At 32.4% G+C, this 26,259-nt stretch overlaps 1 protein-coding gene and 1 pseudogene across 8 annotated transcripts in view; both read right to left on the reverse strand.

Moving 5' to 3' along the window:
• Positions 1–7,875: 7,875 nt before the first annotated feature.
• Positions 7,876–26,259, reverse strand: part of LOC145258181 (uncharacterized) — a 905,094-nt gene continuing 886,710 nt past the window's right edge. For all 8 annotated transcript variants that reach the window (XM_080116026.1, XM_080116065.1, XM_080116089.1 and 5 more), the window contains 3 exons: positions 21,981–22,130; positions 13,125–13,280; positions 7,876–8,531 (listed from right to left, as the gene is read on the reverse strand). In XM_080116026.1, coding sequence (XP_079972152.1) covers positions 8,362–8,531; positions 13,125–13,280; positions 21,981–22,130 — 476 coding nt within the window. In that variant the 3' untranslated portion in view covers positions 7,876–8,361. The remainder of the gene's footprint in view (positions 8,532–13,124; positions 13,281–21,980; positions 22,131–26,259) is intronic.
• Positions 26,118–26,234, reverse strand: LOC145265626 (5S ribosomal RNA; annotated as a pseudogene).

The raw sequence follows: 26,259 nt of genomic DNA on the forward strand, positions 1-26,259 counted from the left end.
CACATTATATATATATATATATATCTCAAGTGCAGTTTTATTCATAGAGGTTAGATAAACAATGCTATGAAACTTACTGTGTATGCCTATATATATATATATATATATATATATATATATATATATATATAAAGTAAATTCTTAGTACAGCAAAATGGAAGGAGAAATTTCAGAGGAAACATAATTTAATTTAAATCAAAAAGATCAAAGAAACAAAAACAAAAAAACGGGCAGGTGGAATTGTTAAAATTTCCTTAAGGCCTTATCGTCTGACCCTCTAAGAGGAAACGTCAGAATGATAAATTAAAAGCTAAGAATCGAATGAGGAAAGAGGGAAATTGGTTTCAGTTGGAAAACCAGTGAGAGAAAGAAAAAAATATATATATATATATAATTCTCACTGTTCAGGTGGTTTTAAATCAGTAAATATTTCCAACTGATATATATATATTCAGGGGTTGGGCAAAATAATGGAAACATCTTGGGAATTTAACATCAATTAATAAGTGTTTTAAACCTATAAAAACTAAAAAATTAGTAAAATATAGGTTTTATCTTCAACAAGATATTAATCTTTCTGGTCCCAAAAATGTCTACAGGGCCAAGAAGAAAAAATGTGCTGGTAAAAGACCTTTTCTGCCATTCCCATTCCAATACTGGTCATACCTAGATAATTCAGTTCCAATAGTTTACATGTTCTGAGTAATAAAAGAACATGGTGCTTATTTAGAATTACACTTGTTTAAAAAAAAAAAAAAAACTACACAAAAAAAAACTTTATAATATATATACAAGTCACAAAAAAGATACCACATTCAAAAATTCATGTAAATTGATCTAGTGTTTTTTTTTTTTTAATTAAGAAAATAAAATTATATTAGGAAGCCTTAAAGAGGCCAGTAGCAGCCAAATTGTTTAAAATTATACCAAACTTCAAGGATGACAATTCAATTCGACTACAGAAACTTTGTTTTCCAAATAATTAAAACTTGTAATCGCTAAGATTTGTAAAATTTGATTTTTAATTACAAAATTGCTTGATCAATTTATGCGATTTTCACGATGAGTACATGCGTCAAAGATTTTTCTGTATTTTTGTTTTTTAATAAAGTGTAATTCTAAATAAGCACCATATTCTTTATTACTCAGAACATGTAATACATTGCAACTGGATTATTTAGATATGACCAGTGTTGAAAGGGGAGGGACAGAAAAGGTCTTTGACCGGCACATTTTTTTTTCTTAAGGGCCCTGTAGAAATTTCTGAGACCATGATAGAAAGACTCGTATCTTGCTAAAAACATAAAATCAACATTTTGGTAATTTTTCAATTTTTATGAGTTTAAAACATCTATTAATTGATGCAAAATTCAAAGTGTCTCCATTATTTCGTCCAAACCCTATGTGCGTGCATATATATATATATATATATATATATATATATATATATATATATATATATATATATATAAGAATACACATTTAAGACTAAAAATATATATAATTAGCTCTATTTCTTATCTTGGTTGTATTGAGACTTTTTATTTGGTTGGGATTACTATATTTATATTTACTCCAAGTTTACAGAACCTTTTGGTTTCTAAACTTAATCTTTACTAATTGCTTATATATATAATAGGTATTTTAAAAATACTAACCATTAACTGAAATATCAAATGTTATAATCAAGCTCAGAGAAATAAACACTAAACACTTGTCTACTCATATATATGAACTTCAGAGAAACACTTTTATTATCAAAATTGCATTGAAGTTTCAAAACGTCTATGATTTTCATCCTCAACATATTAGATTTTATCAATCACAATTCCAGGTAACATTGAATGGATTACAATATTTGAAATTTTAATCAATATGTTGTGCATTTTTGAAATCTACCCAATTAATGAGAGCTCTGATCGATATAACCTTATTAATCACGAGCTTGTTTTTATCTGTAGTATTGAAAAATATCCAGAACACTTCGCATCAATTTTTACTAAACATATATCACACCTACAGAAAATACTGGACAGGCCAGGGTTGCCTCTTTAAGAAGTTTGTGCCAAAATATAGTCTCTAAAAACATCTATTATAATAGTTGTATTCCTGTCTGTTTACAATTTAATTAATATGTACAAAAGATACACTGTTTGACAAATTAATTTTCATACTGAAAACAGACTTATGTTTTATCCCAGTATGATTTTTCTCTCTCTCTCTCTCTCTCATATAAATATGTATTGAAAAGAAATCTACATTCAATGAATAACCTCATTTGCATATCACATTAAAGAAAATCTATTTTAATAATTAATTCTACGTTATTAATTGTTTATTGTAATAGAACCGGTTTAATTGTTCTATTTATAAATATTATTTTAAGATTTATTTAATTTATTTTTAATTTAATTTATATAAAACTGAATTCGTTTTCAATTCTTAATAGCTGACAACAATTGAATTTAAAATCAGCTTATTTATTTAAGCTATGAGAGTTATTTCCCTTTTAAGCTATGAGAGTTACTTCAATTGATTTTCATAGACCAAGACGAATGTGTTTTATGCTTCCCTAAATTCAACATGTGGTCTCTTTTTGTAACAAGTTAGGATATTCGGTTTATCTTAAATAGTATGTGACTAAATTCTTTGTTCGGCAACATGTTTTGACTGGGCAACACCGGGTGTATACAGTCAGTATGTAATCAGTCTTTGGCGATCCTTTCTTTTCGAAAATTAATTTGATTATATATAAATATAATTACACTCCCATTACTAGAGTGGGTAAAATACTAATGGTTAATACTGCGATGGAGTCAAAGTAGTTTTGAGATATAATGAGAAAATAATAAAGAAAAACAAAACAATATGGCTATCAACCACTCCTCAATAAGAATTAAGCACACACTAAATAAATCTATATGATGGGCTTTTTTTATTTATTACTTGGATTGATTATTTAAGATATTTTGGTGTTCAATGTCTGTACCATCTGAAAAGCTGCATGCAAACAGACCCACAAAAAATATTTGCTTTTTACTAGTTTTCTCCTTTTTTAAAAAGAGTGGTGGCAGGTGGTTAGGTAAAAAACAAAACTATGAAATGGACGATCTTCCTGAAATTTGTGTGAGTGCAGAAAGAATGGCCCAATAACTGCGATATAATTCTAAAATTTTATATACAGGGTGACTCAGAAGGAATTGGACAGTCAAAATTTACAAAATGGATGATGAAAATGACACATGCCACCAATTTTGAGTGAAAAAAAGTCGATCAAACAGAAAAAAAATGCTGCATGGTTACTTCTATTAGCTTTTGTTTTATCTTACTGTTTGTGATAAATACATAAACTTGTAATCTTATATATAAAAGACTATATGTTTGTCTGTCTGTCTGTCTCCATATTTTCAAACTCTATCTCCTCCAAAACTAAAAATCATAGAGTGGTGCTAGGGGCCTCAAATGATTGGATTTTTTTACGGACCGTTCTTTTATGGGTCTTTAGCAGGTTAAAATAGTTTTCAAGCAGTCAAAAATGGGTTAAAATTGAAAAAAATCTCTATACATTTTGTACATTCGTCTTAGTTTATTTTTTAATCAGTTCATATGCGTGGCATGTTAGTACAGTGGTAACATAACCAGCTTTGAATTCTACAGTTTTGATTTTAGTTTCGATTCTAGCTGCTGGCACCCAAATACTTTTTTCTTTCGAAATAACAACTCTATAATAATATATGAAATCTGGACAAAGTAAAATATCATATTTAAGTGTATTTCATGCCTGAGCAAAGCCAGGCGCTCCCCGCCCCATCCCTGTTAGTATGTATGTAATATATAATTTCGATATACATGTGCTGTATATATATAACTATGTATGTTCCATGAATATACTCAGATTAATTTATATAGATACATATGCATTACATATGTATTTACATATATAGATATATATCATGAAAATTATATTTGAAAGTGAGTGACAATGAAAAAAAGAAAAGAAACATAATTATTTATAGATTCATCAACATTTTGTATATATATTCAATCAATCATCCTGAGAAAATTTGAAATAAAGGCGAAACGTTCATGAATATATAAATATATTGGTTTTCTCTTTTTATTTTCACACACACTCTATATATATATATATATATATATATATATATATATATATATATATATATATATATATATATATATATATATATATATATAGAGAGAGAGAGAGAGATATTGAAGTATATAAGAAATGATTTGTGTATGATATATATATATATATATATATATATATATATATATAATCTCATACTCTGCCAATTTTCCTCAAAAATGATATTTATTTTTCATAGCTTTTTAAAAATATCCCTTTCTCATATTTCTTTTTAAAACAAAAACGATCTTTTTGTTTATGTCAAACTGCATTATGAATAATTTCTTTAAAGTCATGTTTGGAGTAAGCTGTTCAGCTGATAGACATTGTCCGGTTATGGTCAGCAAGACAGCAAAAAATGATAAAAAACACAACCAAAAAAAACATTGTCTAAGTTTCTGCTGAAAATCAAGTGTCTTTTCTCACAATTCCTTTTTGTTTTTTTGTGGATTTTTTTTTAAATTTTTTATTTTGCCTTTAAAAATTTGAAGTTTTCGTCTGTCATATTCAAGATTTTTTTTCCTCTTTAAATCTTCATATGGTAAAAACTTTATGAAAATTTACTGTGTAGATTCCAAACATTTTCAGTTTTAAATAGCGTTTTCATCAGTCTATCATGCTTATATTTGTAATATAATTTTTGTCAATCTGTCACGCTTATGTTTTAAATAGCATTTTAAAAACTTTTTGTTGTATATCATTTACACCTATTACAAACAACTATCAGTTGTCACTGCCTGTACCAATCTATCACCAATTAATAATACTAATATCTCTAGATTAATTAATAATATAAAGATAGATTATAAGTCATAATTATTTAACTAACATGAACCTAATAATTTTCTTTATAAATAGAAAGTGCATATAAAAATAAAAAGAAATTGAACAAGCTGAATCAAGATGGCATAGTATGTGAACAGAAAAAGGAATGTTCTTTCTGATAGCACTTTAGGCTAATAATAACTGAAATATTTTTACTGAAAATGAAAGAATTTAACATATAAAGTTATGTTGTCTGATTTTCAGAGTCACACCCAAATAACTTTTTAAGCTGAAAAATTAAACTTTACATCATACAAACCAATTTTTATTTGTTATTGTTGTACCATGTTATTGGCAAAATACGTAACATAATTAGCTACAATTCATTTTTAAATTATTTAGTCTGACTCAAACGGCTGGTAAAATGAAATATTTTAAAATACTCAGCAAACAATAATAATTAGCTTTGTGGAGGATAACTCACTTTAATTGAATAATATAATAGAAGTTGTGTACCTTCAAACTCTAAATTTATTTTCTGTATAAGTTCAAAATTTAAGATTAAAATGAATTCATTGTAGCTCAGCGTTAAAGATAGTATCTTGTAAAGTATTCATATCTATAACTCTTTCTCTCTTGCAGACTAACTTGTCATCTCTCAGGACAGAGTGTAATAAATCATTTTATTTGAAGCCTCAGTACCCCTATAAGTATAAAAACACTGCAAATTTTGGAAGTTACTTTTTATCAAATTATGAACTTGTCATTAATTAATATCAAAATATGGGATTGATCAATCTTATCTGCCTCTGATCTGTCAGTCCTATCAACACGAATGACTATTAATGCACTTAGTCATGTTTTTAGAACCAGGAGGATAATTAATTATATTTCAGCAAATTCTATAGTGCTTTTTCTGAGATATCTATAGTTACTCATCAACATTGGAATGTCTTTCAAATATTACACTTTGCCTCTAATGTAGATTGGCAACACTGATGACTCATTTTCCCTTTTACTATGAGAATCTAGAGTAAAGATACAATCAGTTTCATCTATTTTTTTTCAATCAAAAATGAAGTTTAAAATAGTATTTTAGTCAGTCCATGATTCTTAATTGCAAAATAGCATTTTTAGATATGTTGATGTATCTGCTTGAATTTGAAATAGAATTTTCACCAATTTCTTATGCTTGAATTTGAAATAGCATTTTTGCCAATTTCTTGTTTTAATTTGAAGTAACATTCTTTCTAGTCTCTTATACTCAAATTTGAAATAACATTTTCACCTGTCTGTTATGCTTAAGTTTTAAATAGCATTTTAGTTAGTTTGTTTCATTTTCATCAGTCCATGACCCTTCAATCTGAAATATCATTTTTATTTTAGAAGTATTACATCAGTAAGCAGTCCTGGATTTTTATATATTAATAAATACCCTATCTATAAAGTCAAGTAAAAATTTTGCACAAATATTGTATTTACAATAAATTTATTGGTAATAAATTTTTTCAAAAAAAAAAAAAAAACTTGGCCATTAATAGGTTAACTTGGGATTTTAATCCTGCTAATAATCTTTGAAATTCACCTTGGCGGGTTGTGTGGCTAAATCTATTGAAATGGATTTCGCACGATTTCTACACTTGGAAACAAGGAGGACTTTACGTCAAGTTGAAACATTTATTAAAAAAAAAAATTAACTGATTTTATGTATCTGTAAAAGAGGGATATCTATTAGTCTACCACGCTCATGTTAGAAATATTGTTTTTATTAGTCAGTCACATTTAAGTTTAATAGAGCATTTTTGTTGATCAATGAAACACAAGTTTGAAATATTTTTAGATTTAGTGATAAATCTAGATAAGCTATTCTATTAACTAGTCTGTTGATCCATCGATCTATTTGACTGTGTGTTCAGTCTAGAATCACATTTTCGTTGGTCTGCCATGCTTAAGTTTAAAATAGTACTTTTGTCAATCTATTAGTCTTAATTTTACAATAGCATTTTGATGCATCTCCATAAGTAATTCAATCCATCATACGATCAGTATTTTATGTTAAATTTAAAGTTTGAAATAGTATTTTCATCAGTCTCTTATACTTAAGTTTGAAATAGCATTTTAATTAGTTTGTCATTGCATAAGTTTGAAATAGCATTTCGTTCGTAAATGATGCTTCAATTTGAAATAGCATTTCCATCCGTCCATTTTGAGGTACTGATGCATTACTATAAAAGATTCTGTCCATTAGTCTTTCAGTTGGTCTGTCTGCCTGTCAGGCTAAGTTTACAAATAATATTATTGTAGTCACTTACATTTCTGTTTGCAAAAAAATATTTTTGTAGTCTGTTAGACTTAATTACGAAATAAAATTTTCGTCGCTAAAAGTGAAGATTGAACGGACACATCTTAAGACCATCTGAAGAATTAAAAAAGTGGTTTTGAGTTGTAAAGACACGAGATTCCCTAACCTTAGTTATAAGTTTAACTAAACGGGATTTAACGCTGCAAACGTCACTACCTGATGGGGCACACAGGCTGAGAGAGAAGATTACGTTTATCACATATGCGGATTTGTAAATGCTCGCACGCACACACGCATGCACGCTCCTACACAATCACCATGATTACAGAACAAAGTTTAGGACAGATCGAATCTGGTTGGGTTGTTGTATTTTGAAGGGGAAGAATCAACCTAATGTTGGGGACAGGGTAAAATCTTGGTAAGTTTGTTTTTTTTTGTTTGTTTTTTTTTTGGGTTTTTTTTTTGCAGAAAAAGGGGAAATGATAGAACAGTTCTGTTATTGAACAACAAAAAAAGACTTCGTTTTCAATTTTTTTTTTTTTTTTGTAAGGATGGGTTGGGAATTCAAAGAAACAGCAATAAACAACAGAAAAATAAAACAGAAAAAAAGTATTTAAAAATTTTTTTGGACACATAGTATATATCCAGTTAGTCTGGCTTAGCTTTATATAATATATATATATATATATATATATATATATATATATATCATTTTTTTTTTTTTTTTTTTTTGTAAACAACCAGACAATTTGGTTAAGTTCTGGACCCCCCTTCCTTAGTCCTCCATATATTTTCTTTTTTTTTCTTCCTATTTTTTTAATGATTTCTTTTTTTTCTCAAACCCCTGCCACGTTTCCTTGCCAAATCCCTCAGGTTATCCTACCACAACCCCCCGTCCCCTCCTCTGCCCACTGCCGTCTCTCCTGGCAGAGAGACAGAACCGGCTTGCAGATTTTTTGACAGACGCACAAGGAAAGGACAACCACCTTTTATCAGTTAACAGCAAGATATGTTTTCTGTCTTTTGTTGCAGATGGATGTGGCAGGAGTTAGGAGGGGCCCCAGGGGGGTCAGGAGGGAAACAGGACAAGTAGATGTATAGTGGTGGTGGTGGTGGTGGTTATGTGGTAGGGAGTTGTGGCAGCTCACAAGCAAATCAGTAGTATTGAAGTTGCAGAAAATAACAAGGTGCGTGTGCTGATGATGGCAAGGTGCCGGTCATGAATACTGTGGCTGGAATCAGAGGCCGGCACTTCCTCTTCAATATCTTCCCCTGCACGATTTGGGACGTGTGTATTCTCCTTCTGGCGCGGACCTGAAAACAGTATGCATACATTGACAATTTAATATTAGTATAAAAACACAAAGCTATATATACATATATACACACACACATACATAAATACAAATAGGTTATCCAAGAGTATATCGTTAACAAAGCAAAACTTATCAAAATAGAAAAAGCTCAACACTGTTAATACAATTAGGTTGTCAAAGAGTAATATACACTGTGTGTCAAATTATTAACGAGATAAGATTTTTTTTACCAGTTTCAGAAACTTACTGGTAGTTTTGTATCAAAAGCTTCAGAAACGTTGGCAATGCTGAGTTGCGTGTACTGTGAAACTTTTGTACTGTTCTGCGCAATGTAAACAACTTGCCATCGTAATTGCTGAATCCACGGTATTTGAGGTGTGTCAAATTATTAATAAGGCAGTTTGTTAAGTCAATAAAATGGGTCGTAAAGGTGGTTTGAGTAGTTCTGACAAGAGTCCTATTACAGAACAGCTAGCAAAAGTTAAAACTACCCTCGAAATATCGAAAATGATAAGAAAGTACCATCAAACTGTGAAGAACTTTGTCAAGGACCCTACAAAGGTACGTAAGAGAGCTGATAAAGGTAAATCTTGAGTTATTTTGTGCTGTTCTTTACTCCAAATTAAACGTAAAGTTGTTAAGAATCCTTTCCAGACAAGTCGAGAAGTCTTTGACCAAGCCAGATTAAAGAATGTCTCAAAAAGTACTCGATGTCACCTTCTGAAATAAGTGGCAAAGTTTGTTAAACCATGGAAAAGCCTCAATTAAAGCAACATCACATACAAAACCGATAGAAATGGGCAGAGGACAACATAAAAACGGATTTTTCCAAAGTTTTGTTCACGGATGAAGTGCGTGTCACTCTTGATGGCCCAGATGGCTGGAGCAAGGGATGGGTCCTAGATAGACGACATCGTCATCAGCGTTTAAGGCACCAACAAGGTGGTGGTAGGATAATGATTTTGGCTGAGATTATCGGAGGTACTTTAGTTGGTCCATGGAGAGTCCCACAAGGCGTAAAAGTGACATCAAATGCTTACATAGCTTTTCTGAAAGAGCACTTTGCACCATGGCTGAAGAAGCAAAGGTTGACGCTCAGAAGAACCATTATTTTTATGCAGGATAATGCTCTCTCGCATACAGCAAACAAAAGCAAAGAGTATCTGCAACAACTGAGGTTCTCTGGGCTACGGAAGATGAAGTGGCCTGCAAATTCACCAGATTTTAACCCAATTGAGAAGCTTTGAAGTATCATAAAGCAACGTCTCTATGCAAGTGGATTGGCCAGCGAATTCAGATTTAAACCCAATTGAGAACCTTTGGAGTATCATGAAGCGATGTCCCTATGTAAGTAGATGCCAATTTAAGAGCAAAGATGAGTTGTGGGATGCTCTCCAAGAGGTATCGCAAGGAATAACTGTTAACGAAATCACAAATTTGACTAATTCTGTGGACCAACATCTTTTAAAGTCATTCATAAAAAAGGATTGCATATGCCCTACTAATTATGTCAACGTAGAAATTGCTTAGAACACAATAACTACATAGCATTTTTCCTAGTTCATTTAATGTTTGAATATTATTTCAATAAACAAGTTATGGGTATATTGTGTTATTTCTCAACCTTGTTAATAAGTTGACACACTGAAATCAACAGATATTCCTATCTTCTGTCATAGTTTCGTTAATTAACTGCTTTAAATACTTTTTATTTTCGATTTATTTTTGATTTATTTTTTTGTTTTATTTTCTTTTTGATTTATTTTTTTGTTTTATTTTATTTTTGATTTATTTTTTTATTTTATTTTTGATTTAATTTTTTATTTTACTTTATTTTTGATTTATTTTTGTGTTTTATTTTATTTTTGATTTATTTTTTTGTTTTATTTTAATTTTGATTTATTTTTTTGTTTTATTTTTTATTTATTTTTTTGTTTTATTTTATTTTTTATTTATTTTTTTGTTTTATTTTATTTTTGATTTATTTTTTTATTTTATTTTTGATTTATTTTTTTGTTTTATTTTATTTTTGATTTATTTTTTTGTTTTATTTTATTTTTGATTTATTTTTTGTTTTATTTTATTTTTGACTTAGTAGCTGAATAGTACTGTAAGCACTTTCTCAAAGTTTTATGAATTTTTATTCACTCGTTCCTTAAATATTTAAAATAATGTGAACTCGTTAATAATTTGATACACAGTGTATATATAAATAACAAAAGTCTATATTCCAAATTCAAAGATTTTGTTCATCTTGCCATTTATTAAAAAAATATATTTGTAAAAAAATATATAATATATTAGTTGCAATATGTAATTATACTTTTGATTGCCTTTTAAAGTTAATGAGTTCTTATTTTTCTGATGAGTCAGGATGGAAAATATTTTAAAATTGACCTAAAAATTATATGAATGGTTCTGCGCTATGAAACAGGTGCTGTCAAGAATTGGACATATTAACATGCTAAAAAAATAAACGGTAAGATGGACTTGGAATTTGGAATATAGACTTTTTGTTGTTTATTTGTATATGCTCTGTAGTTACATCGAGCTTCATAAATTAAAGGACTGGTATAAATAGAGGGTGAAATAAGTATATTTTTCTCATACACATATATAATATATACTAGCAGGGCGCCCGGCATTGCTCGGTCGTAAAATATGCTTAAATATGATATTTTAATTAATGTAGATTTCATATTATTATATTATATTGGACCCAATGTAATATAATGATTTAAAAAGTTTTAAAAATAAAATAAAATAACTCCTGCGCCATCACCAAGAATTGAAACGTAAACGTTTAGCCTACAATTTATTTTTTCTCTGCCATTAATGACTGAGCTATGAAGACATGTTTGCTGCAAGGTTAAAAATTTAAACATACGTATACGAAATGCCGGCGTTCGACCTTAATCTGGCAAATTTCTTCTTTTTTTTTTTTAAATTTTCACACCGATTTTTGGGGGTTAAAACACAAATATAAGGTTTCACATATGTTCAAATACCTTATATATAAAGTTTCATGTTCGTAGACCAAAGCTCTAGGAGGAGTTTGGTAGGCAAAATTTTTTAAACAAAAATATATACGCATCCATAAATATATATGGAAAGAGTTTTGTGCTTACTATAAACGTTTTATGCAAATATTATGCCAGTATAAATCATGTATAATATCTGCATGAATATATTTATATGTAATAGTTAACTAAAGATGATCATCCCATGAAAAAACTGATAAGGAATTAAAATGAATGTTTAAAAGAATATGCAAATTAGCTAGATCTTTTGCAGATAAATGCAATTCAATGACTCATATATAACAGTTGTATTTTTTTTTAATAAATAGAAAAAAGGGTTTTTAATATGAATATCAATACAAAATAAAAACAACTTTATAGGAGTGTATATATATATATATATATATATATATAATTATATATATGTAAGCGAAAAGAAATTAAAACTGTAAGTTGAAATTTACAATCAAAATTTATTGTTCGGCTGAATACTCCAAAAAACAATTTACAAAGTCCTTATTCCACTGAGTTTAAAAAAATACTATTCTTGCTATTCTTCTAATCAGAGGACAGAAAGAAATCAGCAAATTATATTTGTAGCAATACTAGAATTTGCTGGTTACAGCATTATATGAAACTGCAATTTATTATAGTCATAAATTGTAAAGATGTACATGTCCTTTAAAAACATCAAGCGGAAAATGTAGGAGATGTAAAACATAATAAAAGCAAACCGGGCATAAAATTGCATGAAGACTCTTTCAAAGTTAATCTGAAAAATCCAGTTGATTACAATTAGTCCAATTGTAATCAACTGTAATTGTAATCTTGTTGCTTGGCCTTTTGGTCAAGATCAAAGTGTAGTATCTGTTCTTCAGATGCTGCACTTCATTTTCTTGTTCTCTTTCGGTGGAGGAGAAATCCTTCACGACTGAGACAATTTTTATTTTTGTACCTTTTCTCCACATTAAAAAAACGACCCTGGTGTCTAACTCTGTCCCGTGGGGAGGCATAGTAAATAGGTACAATTAGTCCAATTAGAAATTTTTCAATGCAGTTGAAATTATGGAAATTGTTTTGTGGATAGTGCAGTAGTCAAAAGATAGGTTGATCCCCCAGTTGAGTGGAAGACCTCAAAGCATTCTGACGCCAGACACTATTTGAGCTGCGAGACTTTCTGTTACTCAATATCCTGCACATTCAGCTTTCAAACATGTCTTGGCCTTGGGATTGTCTAATCGAACAATCAGAAGAATTTCTACACACTGATATGAAGTTCCATCCATACAAATTAATGATTCCTCAGAAATTGCTCGAGCGCGACTGGGAAGATCGCATGTCAAAATGTGGGAGATATTTCTGCCGCATCTTGTATATGTGCCTAGGGACCGGGTCAAACTGCCTAGGATGAATGTCGCTTTGTTTTTGTGTCAACGGTCATGGGTATGTCTAATGAAAAAAAAACTGATTCCAGATGTTGAGAAACTCAAGTAGGTAGCCTACACCTCATAAGCAAGTGCGCACATACAATTTGGTGAAGACAACCAGAAATGGTTTTCAAAGATTCTTACCAGCTGCCTGTTCATATTTGGTAAATGTGTTAATGCCATACAGTGTTGACCGCCAGTGATCTTGGCATTTATCTATACCTTGCCACAAAATCCAGTTTACTTCCAGCGTCTCCATCTTGTCTAAAGCATCTAAACCGCATGTTGAAAAGCACTGACCTGTCAGGAAAATTAAATAAATAATGTCAAGAAAAAAAACAAACATATCCAATCACACACAATACAACATACAGCATAATCATGTTGACACACCGGTTCTTGTCAGATCACTGAAGTTAAGCAACATTGAGCCTGGTCAGTAACAGATGGGTGACTATTTGGGCATAGCAGGTGCTGTATGTAGGAGGACGTTGATACCTCCTTACAAGAGTTGCAAAAACCTGACATCATCATCTCCCTTAACTGGTGGTCCTGGATATGACCTTAAACTATATGCGATGGTGAGGCCCCAGCTTGCGGGCTTTGGGGAGTGTGCTCCCAGGTCCACTCTGACTGGGAAGGGTAGTACCTATTAGGGTCCCAACTATGGGTTAAATAGAAACAGACTTAAAAACAAATATACTCTATTAAAAAATTGTTCTTCAAAATCACTGGATTCAGCATTAAATAACCTGAAAAGGGTTGATATGCCGTAAAACAAAAACAACCAAACAACCCTTAACTGGGATATACATGCGACTAGAGATCATTTGTGAGTTTGATATTCCATTGAAACTTCCTCCAAAGGGGGAAGTTTGTTCAACCTGCCTAGGGTGAATGTTGCCTACATTCAACAGAACAATGGCATAGACTCTCGTGGTTTGGGGGCCGAGGGAGAGACACAGAATATTGTGTGCATATAGTTAAAAACACTAATATCAAAAAATAAATGGGCACCAAAAATACTAAACTAACTTGAAATAACATAAAAAAAAAAAAAAACTATTAATCACACAAGATAAAGAATTTATAATAGAAAAAGTTACTTTTTTTTTTACTTGGGAGTCACCACTTATCAAGGCCCAGAATGGCACTCGAGGATAAGAGTTAATGAATGTAAGATGGTAGTGTATTAATCGATAATGGTGTAAATCTGGTAGAATTTGATTATTTATGGAGATGACTCCACAAGAACTTATTTACATTGTATTTGAAGGCTACCATGTTGTATTCAATCGGGAAGCAGGCCAGCAGAACAGTGTTCCACAGGCAGGCAGTTCTGAGAAAGAAGCTTCGTTCATGGAATTGGCGTTCAAATTTGGGTACAGATAGAGAGTGGGTGAAATCATATACAGTGGTTGTAGCTAGTCAAGTGGTTTTTTTTTTTTTTGTGAAAGTTTTGCAAGGGGGGTCATAGGTTGGAGTTTAGTCAAGCACTTGCAATGAAAATAATGATAAAGCAGCGACAAACTCGCAACGTCTCTTCTTTGGGAAAAGGGTTGCAGGGAAGAGAACAGGGCATTACCTACTAGGGTTTGAAACCGGTTTTGAACTCTATCAAGTCTGGATAGGGTGCACCAAGCAGCTCCTACTCAGATGTGACAACAGTACTCCATTTTAAGGCGTACCTAGCTCTTATACAGACAGAGGATTGCATCGGCAGTAAGATACCGACTGGAGCGGTAGAGTGATCCAACCATTTTACCAACAATCTTAGCAACAGATTTAATGTATGTGTTCAATTTCAGATTAGGAAGGAAAGTCAGTCCCAGAAGCTTTATATCCAAATTTTATCAAAATACCCCCCCCCACCCTCAAAAAAAAAGAAAAAAAGAAGATGAGTTATCAGATATAACCAGTTGAGATTAAAGGAATTTTCTCAATATTAACACATTTTAACACAGAGCTATATTTTCCATGTGATGGTAACGACTTAGTACAGTATTAATCGTACAAGATACAAGAATTCAGCACTTGAGCACGTTATATTAGATAATTATGTAAGTAAATAGGACATGAAAATATTTACATAACAATATTAAAAAAAAAAACAAATAAAATATGTCCACAAAATAAATAAAAAAAAAAAAACTATAACGAGAAAGGGAAAAAATAACTAATCCAAAGAATTGATACAATTTTGACTGCTTCCTTTTACAGGGGAAGTAACTCTAACAGCCCCCAACCTCATTAGTTACAATGAGTTATTCCCCTTACATCTGGTTTACACGACTTATGTATAAACATATGGGTATAATAAATAAACAAATAAATTAGAATTATATCTAAGTGAAAACATAATATAATTATTACTGACAAAATATAGCAATAATTCAGTATTAAACATAGATGCCAGCTTATATTTCAGCAATAACTTAATTATATTCTGTGAGTCTTGTGCCAGTTGGCACAGTTTAATATTCAAATTTAGAACCGTTAAATACAATTTAGGCGCGCAGTGCAATTGATTGTTTCGGCGCGTTAAAAAAATGAAAAATGACACCCACGCAAATTCCGGCGTGACCTTTATATACCAAAGGTGCGGACCTAGTTGAAAGCACCCCATGTGATGTCTTCCGTCCAATGGAATTCCTCCTAGGACACATTTTAAAACTGATTTTCTAGAACTCGTTTGGAGCCGATCAAATCGAATATAAACATGCACAAACACAAAATCTATCTCTTTAGTCTCTTAGCCTTTCGAGCATTCTTTCGTCTCTTTAAACTCTTCCGACTCATTCAACGCTTTCTCATTAGGACTTACCACGCGTGCAAACATCAATTATTTCATTTCCATTGCTCCGCGCATTAATACTCTCTTTTAACAGACGAACATTAATATTGTTTCTGTCACATATTTGAACATTCAAAGAACACAAAAAAAAAAGAACTCTGAAATATTGAGAACTATGTTTTAACTTGTTATTGTTTGTTATTTCTATTCCGGAAATAAACCTCCGTTTGTGTTGCACATAAGATTTCTTATTTTTATTATTTGTGGAGGAAGTCAGTTCCCAAAAAAAGGCCAGACGACCCCCATAATTTGGTGACCCGACGCAGAAATCATATGCACAACGGAATCTTATAAGCTATTAAACAACCATGACTCAGCGGCAAAAGCGACAATTTTTTTTCGACCACAGTTTCAAGCTCCGCGTCATCGGAAAAAGTCAGTTGACAGTTTAAAGGCTTTGAAATCACTTTCGAGCGAAGAAAACAAACATGGAACCTTCCTGTGTTGAAAAACCTCTGGCAACGTTAACGGTAAATATACCAGCATTTAATCCTACCAACATAAAGACCATATAGACAAAGCGGATAACAACTCAACGAACCAAATGCTGTTACTTGGTGGAAAAACTTCCGGCAGACGTCGTCGAAGAGGTGGCGGATTTATTGGAGAATGTGCCAGAAGACAACCCATATAACGAACTTAAGGAGGCCATCTTACGATGGACAGGCTTTTCAAACGAAACAAGGTTACGCAATCTTTTCACCCAAGTAGAATTGGGAGATCGCACTCCGTCACAACTTTTGCGATACATGCGTACATTGCTAGGGGACAACAAAATGTCCGAAAATATAATGAGAAGTCTGTGGCTGGATAAACTTCCAGACACAACAGTACAAATCCTAGCACCCACAACGGAAGAGACAAATATTGAAAAACTCGCCGATATGGCAGATCGAATCCATGAAAATCTGAGGCACCGCAAAGTAAACTCAGCACAAGCACAGCAGAAACAGACGTGCGACGGCGATATATCGGGACTAAAAATGACGGTCGAAAATCTCACTCAACAAGTGCAGCAATTAAGGCAAATAAACCATCGTTACTCATTTAATAAACGATTGGACTACCGAAAACGAAGTCTTAGTGAAGGTCGAAGCAACACACGGGAACGAGCGAACGAAATCTGTTTTTACCACAAAAAATTCGGCACACAAGCTCGGCGTTGCACTTATCTTTGTTCTTTTAAAAACAAGAATCAGGGAAACGAATATTCCGGCCAGTAGAGACGACGACTGTCGCTGGATTTTCCACTAAAAGTCGTCTATTTTTTATTCGTGATAATAATCATGGATTTAACTTCTTAATAGACACTGGAGCTGAAATCAGCGTGATACCACCTCTACGTAAACAAAAAGCTATTCCACAGCCTTACCACCTCCAAGCAGCTAATGGCACACAAATACCGACATACGGTGAAAAATATTTAGACGTCAATCTCGGCCTGCGCCGCACATTTCCGTGGATTTTTACCATAGCCAACGTGACGACACCAATAATAGGAGCAGATTTCCTAGCACGGTTTAATCTATCGGTAGACATGACTAGTCGCACACTGACTGATAACCAAACAAAAATCGTAATTAAAGGTATCACCACAAGATACCAGTCTACTGGGATTAGTTCTGCCTTACCTGAAGAGACGTACATTCGTCGGCTGTTTCAAAAATACCCACAACTTACTCAGCCATTCAAAGTCACGGATAATATTAAACATAATGCAAAGCATTATATTAAAACGAATAGACAACCCGTCTACGCCACCCCCAGAAGATCGCAAAAGACGAATTTCAACGCATGTTGCAACAAGGAATTATCCGACCTTCCAAAAGTGCGTGGTCATCTCCTCTACACATGGTACAGAAAGCAGATGCGACAACATGGCGTCCATGCGGCGATTTCAGGAGATTAAATGCACAAACTGTACCGGATAGATACCCTATCCCACACATTCACGATTTTGCAATCGGACTGCAAAATGCCACGGTATTTTCCAAACTGGATTTAGTAAAAGCGTATTACCAAATACCGGTGGCAGATGAAGATATCCACAAAACAGCACTGACCACACCATTTGGACCTTACGAATTCGTCAGAATGCCATTCGGACTTAGGAACGCTTGTCAAACCTTCCAAAGGTTAATAGACGAGGTTTTTAGGGACCTTCCATTCGTATTCGCTTACGTGGACGATGTCCTAATTGCTAGTAGAAACCTCGACGAACATAAACAACACTTGGAACAAGTTTTTCAAAAACTGTCCCATTACGGTTTAAAAATAAACTTGGAAAAATGTATTTTCAGTCAGCAAGAAGTAAACTTCCTTGGACATTCAATTGATAAGGATGGTATATCACCATTACCCGAAAAAGTAAGCGCCATTACGGATTTTCTACAACCTACGTCTGTTAGACAAGTTCGTCGCTTCATAGGTATAATTAATTATTACAGACGATTTTTACCCAACTGTTCCACAATCCTTGCACTGTTAACGTCATTATTGAAGAACAAAACGAGAAATCAACAATTAAAACTGGACGGATCAGCTTTAAAAGCTTTCCATCAAGCTAAAACTGCCTTAGTCAATTTCACAAAATTGAATTATATTAAGGACAGCGAAGAATCGAAGCTTACACTTACAACAGACGCGTCAGACATAGCTGTAGGAGCAGTTATACATCAACTGACAGGGGATACAATGACCCCTATATCGTTTTTCTCAGCCAAACTGAGCAAGACACAGACAAAGTACAGTACCTTTTCAAGGGAACTATTAGCAATTTATTTGTCAATTAAACATTTTAGACATCTGTTAGAAGGAAGAAACTTCTGTATTTACACTGACCATAAACCGTTAACATATGCACTGCATACGCATGTAGATAAATATGGTCCAAGAGAAATCAGACACCTTGATTATATTGCCCAATATTCCACAGACATCAGATACGTCAAGGGGCAAGAAAATATCGTGGCGGACGCATTATCACGAGCTGCAATAACTTCACTAAATTCCAGTTTGTTAACTATGGAATTAATTGCACAAGAACAAAAGACGGACAAGACACTCACTGACGTACAACAGAAAACGTCTTTGCAAATGAAAGAAATGCCCGTACCTTTTAGTGTAACAACACTTTATTGTGATACAGCAAAAGAACAACCGCGTCCATACATACCGCCAAGCATCAGACGACATGTTTTTCTACATTTTCACAATATGTCGCATCCAGGCAAACGAGCCACCGTAAAAATAAAACAGACCGCTTTGTTTGGCCGAATATGAATACAGATATTCGAAATTGGACCAAGACGTGTGTATCCTGTCAGAAAAATAAAATACACAGGCACACGAAGTCACCGCTGGGCACTTTCAGTGCGCCTGATGCCAGGATCACCAATATCCATGTTGACTTGGTGGGGCCATTACCACCCTCAAAAGGACACACCCACATTCTCACCATAGTCGATAGGTTCAGCAGATGGCCAACAGCCATACCCGTGAAAGACACATCGGCAGCGACAGTAGCTGGAACAATACTAAAAGACTGGATAGCAATTTTTGGAGTACCGTCAATACTCACAACGGACAGAAGTTCGCAATTTCAATCGAAACTCTTCGCAGAGTTCTCACCAATTGTTGGGAACAACCCACATAAAGACTACTGCTTATCACCCTTGCTCAAACGGCCTCGTCGAACGCTTTCACAGACAGCTAAAAACTTCTTTGGCTACGAGTCTTAACAACGCGGACTGGTCAGATAATTTACCATTAATCCTATTAATGATCTGAAACACAATAAAAGAAGACTTACAAAGCACACCAGCAGAGCTAGTTTTTGGATCCGTAGTCACACTACCTGGACAGTATTTTAATGCATACACAGATATTTCACCCACGGCTACATTTGTGACGGAATTAAAGAATAAAATGTCTTCTCTCAAATTTACCCCCACCAGGAGGGCTGACAAACAAACATATATACCGAACGACCTTCACACATGCAAAATGATACGGTCAAAAAGCCATTTTGTCCAAATTACACTGGACCATACCAAGTTTTGGACAGAAGTGAAAAATATTTTACTGTCTAACGGAAAGACAGGAAAGACAACATCGCGATCGACCGAATTAAACCAGCATACATTGAGGAATACCCTCAGACAATTTCCCCACCAGAACAAATTCCCTTAGAACATGGGAGACCAGCAGAAAATGACGAGGACACCAAAACCACGACAAAAACGGGTAGGAAAGTCCACTGGCCGAAACATTTCAAGGAATACATTACATATGGAAAAAAAACTTCTTTTTTTTTTTTCCAATCTGGGGGGAGTATTTGTGCCAGTTGGCACAGTTTAATATTCAAATTTAAAACCGTTAAATACAATTTAGGCACGCAGTGCAATTGATTGTTTCGGCGCGTTAAAAAAATGAAAAATGACACCCACGCAAATTCCGGCGTGACCTTTATATACCAAAGGTGTGGACCTAGTTGAAAGCACCCCATGTGATGTCTTCCATCCAATGGAATTCCTCCTAGGACACATTTTAAAACTGATTTTCTAGAGCTCGTTTGGAGCCGATCAAATCGAATATAAACATGCACAAACACAAAATCTATCTCTTTAGTCTCTTAGCCTTTCGAGCATTCTTTCGTCTCTTTAAACTCTTCCGACTCATTCAACGCTTTCTCATTAGGACTTACCACGCGTGCAAACATCAATTATTTCATTTCCATTGCTCCACGCATTAATACTCTCTTTTAACAGACGAACATTAATATTGTTTCTGTCACATATTTGAACATTCAAAGAACACAAAAAAAAGAGACTCTCCATCTTTCATATGAACTCAAAAAAAGAGAACTCTGAAATATTGAGAACTATGTTTTAACTTGTTATTGTTTGTTATTTCTATTCCGGAAATAAACCTCCGTTTGTGTTGCACATAAGATTTCTTATTTTTATTTTTATTATTTGTGGAGGAAGTCAGTTCCCCCAAAAAGGCCAGGCGACCCCCACAGTCTAATGCAACAGACATACTATAACTTCCTGTTTCCGGCACCTCCATTCTTCACACAGAATCGTGAAACACATTTTTTTTTTCTCGTTTCGAAGATGAGGTTTACCTTGAAAATTCAAAGAACATAACACCACTGATACCATCCTGTATGTTGGTAAATAAATAATTGACAATCGAAAATTATTGAAATCTTTCAATATTGTTATTTATCCGGTTTACATTGTCTTGTGTCCAAGTGTTTTTTTTTTGTTTTTTTTTTTTCTCTACAAAACTGAATTGTTGTATCCTTCAAACATAACTCCTTACACATTATGCACAATGCTTCAAGCAAACTATAACATCCTCCTCAAGGATCCATGGTGTAACAGATAAAGTACTAGATAAAATTCAGTTGTAAGTGACACACTTATGAAGGTTGAAGGTTCAGTCCCCAGTGCGGGGTGATACTAAGAATGCAATTGCATAAGACTTCTACCCAGTCATGGCTGATGGAATGAGGAAATGCTATCCCTATCGATTAAATAAAGGGTTCTGTTCAAAATTCCATGCAGATTCCCGAGTTTGACAAGATACATTTGATGAAGATCAGTTACATCGATCGAAACATAGTTTGAATAACACTTAATATGAGAAAAATGGTTCAATAATTCAAGTAATACAATATCCTCTTCATAGCATTTTTTTTTTTTTTTAATTTAGACATCAGAAATTGAAGAGTACTTACTAGTGTTGGTATGATTAATCGGAATCGAGAAAAAAAAAAAAAAAAATTGGACATTTTTGGGAGTATCGAAATCGGTAAAATTGGTGCATATTTTATGATGGCAAAAACGACATTTTGTTATTTTTATGCGTTCGCTTAATTTTCCATGGATTGAAGTAAAGATAAAAATGATGATAATTGTAAATTACCAGTAAAACTAAAATCTATAAATCACCTACATAATCGTGTATTTACATTTTCTAAAATTTATGCATATATTACATGGACTTTTATGGTAATCCCCCCCACACACACACAAAAACCCCTCATATTTTCATATTTAGAAATTTAAATAAGAATCAGAATCGGTAATTGTCTTGGAATTGGAAAATAATGGAATCATCTCATCACTACGACTTACCTACAAATCCTGTGACTGATGCTCCTCTTCGCCAAACAACATGAAACCCAAAAGTCGTATTAGGTTCATTATAGTTACCAATCCCGTAGATGCGTGAATGCGTGTTACCGGCTGTTCCTTCTTCACGTTCTACGGCAGTACGGTATTCGCCTGAAAATAAAGAGAAAACAAACGTCAAAACTAAAGACACGGAAACTGGAAATTCAAGAAATGTGATCATAGCATATACACAGTGAAAAACTCAGAAATACAGAATTTGATCGTTTTGTTTTGCTTTTTATTTATTTATTTTTGTTTGTTTTGGTTTGTTTTATATCATATCAAACTTTTTCAGGTTATTTACTGTCAAATCCAGTCATTTTTCATAAAAAATTTTATGTTTTAAGTTCGTTATATCTTTAAATATTTATTCATAGGGTTTTGTTTGGTTGACATTTTTTTTTTTTTTTTTATAACGGCATAACTAACCCAACTCTTTTCAGACAATTCAATGTTGAATCCAGTGATTTTTTTTTTTTTATAACGGCATAACTAACCCAACTCTTTTCAGACAATTCAATGTTGAATCCAGTGATTTTTTTTTTTTTTTTTTATAACGGCATAACTAACCCAACTCTTTTCAGACAATTCAATGTTGAATCCAGTGATTTTTTTTTTTATAACGGCATAACTAACCCAACTCTTTTCAGACAATTCAATGTTGAATCCAGTGATTTTTTTTTTTTTTTTTTTGATAAAAGCTTTTATGTTTCAAGTTCGTTATATCTTCAAATATTTATTCAAAGAGTTTGGTTTGGTTGCTTTGTAAGAAATATTGTTGTTTTTGCTTTTACTTTTCAGAACATGATCGTATTTTGCAAAGAAAAAAGTTGAGAACAAACAATAGCATCAAGTTTGGTACATTTTAGGTCATGAAGCTGGTATCTACAGACAGCCTGATTTGGTAGTACCAAGAAATACAGAAAGGCAAATTAAATAAAAACATTTTGACTAATATGTCATCGCTTTTATTCAAAGAACTTTACTAAAGCTATAACATTTTTTAAACCGTTCATTAAAAATGACAGGTAAAAAGTAGGAATGTTTAAAGGTCGTGATCAAAGAAGAATGTCAGAAAAATATTGTATAGGCATGAAACTTGGTTTTATGTTATTTTTGTTAAACATTACTGGATGAGGAATCGTTTCCATTTAAAATCCATTTAATATAATGCATGTAAAATTGAGAAAAGCACATTTTAAATGTGTCAACATTATGTAAATAAGCTAAATCAAAATAAAATGGCTATCGACATTTACTTGACGTCACATTTATCTAAAAACGAAACGTGAAATTTAATTCCAAATGATTCCTCATCTATAATATAAATCTCACATGTCTGTTTAAATGTATGTATGTATGTATGTATGTTAAATGTATTATGTATGTATGTATGTATGTATGGGGTAGAGAGGGCTCCTGTAAGCCGTGGTGAAGGCAACCTTTCTAGGAGAAGCAAATCTCTGATTTAAAAAACCATAAAGCAGAAGACCAGTACCCGCATTAAGCTGGTCTGCAGTTTAATTTGTTGCTGGCTATCTTGCTCTTGCTTGTTGCTGGATCTCAACATTTTGAACCGAGGGAGAGACTTAGCTGTCGTACAAAGCTAATACTCTTTAACATCATATTTGTATAGATACTCCCTCAGACATTTGAGCTCATGGATTTTAAATGTCTGAGGGAGTGGCACTCGTCTGACAAGACGTTGCAATCATCATGTATGTATGTATGTATGCCTAAAGCTTTCGACAGATGCAACGGATTTTCACGAGATTAGTATCATTTTGAAGCTCGACCCTTCAGATGACAAATATTGCAAAATTGGCTAAAAACATTACTTCTTTCTCCCTCAACTGAGCACTTTTCTACAAGGAGGGTTCGCTTTTTTTCGCCGATATTTTCGAGAGTCATCCTCTCTTTTCGATTGACTAGCCTTAATTTAAACCTTCACCACTTCCTGTTTGACGATGGTTGCAACAGCAAAGACGTCACATTTTTTTTTGTTTTTCTCACATCCTTTTCCTTCTTCACAGCACAGGTTCGAGCCTGCCTGCTTGCTACCACTTTTTTTTTCTTTTTGCTCAACACACATACACCTCCAAACACCCGGGCAACACCAAACACCTCGGCTAGTTTAATAACAATGATATGTAATTATAATAATGAATTAATGATAATATTTAATTATAATAATTAATTAATGATAATAATTATAGTAAAAAAATCAATGATAATATTAAATTGTAATATTGAATAATAATAATTAATGATTATTCATTAACGATAATATTTAATATGATAATAATTAATTGATAATATTTAACGATAATTATAATATTTAATGATAATACTCTAATGATAATGAATTAATGATAATATATTCAATTATAATATTTAAAGATAGAAATTAATATTTAATGATTAATTATTAATAATAATATTTAATGAAGATAATAATTTATGATAACATTTAATTTTAATATTTAATAATAATAATAATTAATTACTGATATTTAATTATAATATTTAATAATAATTATTGATAATACTTCATCATATTTTATGATATTAATTTATAATATTTAATGATAATATTTATGATATTTAATGATAATTAATTAATGATAATATTTATATTTAATGAGAATAATTAATTATAATAATTAATTAATGATAATATAAATGAATTAGACTTTTTGCCTATTAGTGCTAATTTTTGCATTAAATACTAATCTCTATTAATCCCTTACTGTGCATCAAACAGATACCATAATATTTAGTTCGCTGCACCTTATCATAGCAAAGCTTCATTCAAAACTTTGTCAGATTGGCCCATAGTTTCCAAGAAAACTTCTAGAGTAAATGTAATATTATGGTGACTAATCTCTATTAAATCTTAATTGTGCATCAAACAGATCCCATAATAGTTTGCTGCACCTTATCGTAGCCAAACAAAATTTTAGTCAGATCAGCGCAGTAGTTTTCAAGAGGAAGTGGATAAGACAGACTAAGAGAAATATTATATAGACAATGATTAACAAATTACAACATTAAACCATACTTATACTGAATTGTTCTTGCATTCTTCTCTGTGTGCAACCTTTAAACATTACCAAAAATATAAGCTTTGCTCCTGTTCATACTATTTATACGAGATAATGTTTTAATTGGTGACGTTAAAAGGGAAAATAAGAAAGAAAAAACGTCTCAAATTGGAAAGTTTAGAAAAAGAAAACAAAATTATACTGATTCAGAACCTGACTGAAAGCCATATCAGAGCATTTTCTGGTAGCCAGAAAAGTTGCCAGAAATAAAAAGGCATGAACAGTGTTAGACGATAAATGTGAAAACGAAATTTTAACACAAGGTGAGATGTACCATAAGTTTAATTATTTAAAATAAATATTATTTTTTTCATGAAAAATATATTAGAAATTTTTTTCAACGAAAGTTTCAAAGAATTTTGTTTTTCAAAGACAAAAACATTTAAAGAAAAACATGTAAAGAAAAACGTATATTAAAAAAAAAAAAACTATGCGCAAAAATCTTTTTTTTTCTTTTTTCATAGAAAATTTTATAAAATTTGTAAGAACTTTTCATGAAAAGTTTGATAAAAATCTGGCTAATGAGGATTTTTTCTTTTTGCAAAAGGAGCTTCAATAAGTTAGAAAATGTAGAAAAATCTGTCCTCCACTAAATGAAAAATCACAAAAACATCAAAAAGCCGTAAAAGGTAGAGAAACTGAAAAGTTAAGAATGGCTGATCATATATAGAAGGAAAAAGGAAACTATCTACCTTTTATGTGACAAAGTAAAAATTATACAGAATAATGGAAAGAAAGAAAACTCAAAGAAGCAGCTAATATGCTGAGCAACAAACACCTACTAAGTTTACCTAGTATAGAATTTAACACCACCTAAACAGGCTCCTTTAGTCTTGGGCAGAGTAAGGATACCCACGGAGGGTTGCCTGCACGAATTTTTTGTGGCAGGAGGTACGCAATCTCCAACCACACATCCCCTGAGTCGACATTGTTAAATACCAGTGGCAAGTGAAGCACAGGATGACTGGAAACAAATGCCGAGATAAGCAGAGAGCACATACAGCGCCTAGAATTCCCAAATGGTCACCCATCTGGTACTAACCAGACTCAACGTTGCTTAACTTTGGTGATCTGATGAGAACCAGTGTGTCAATGCGATTATGCCGTATACACAACCTAGGAACAATTATATATGC

This window comes from Euprymna scolopes, chromosome 3, assembly GCF_053919585.1.
Source record: "Euprymna scolopes isolate OS-2025 chromosome 3, ASM5391958v1, whole genome shotgun sequence".
NCBI lineage: Eukaryota > Metazoa > Mollusca > Cephalopoda > Sepiida > Sepiolidae > Euprymna > Euprymna scolopes.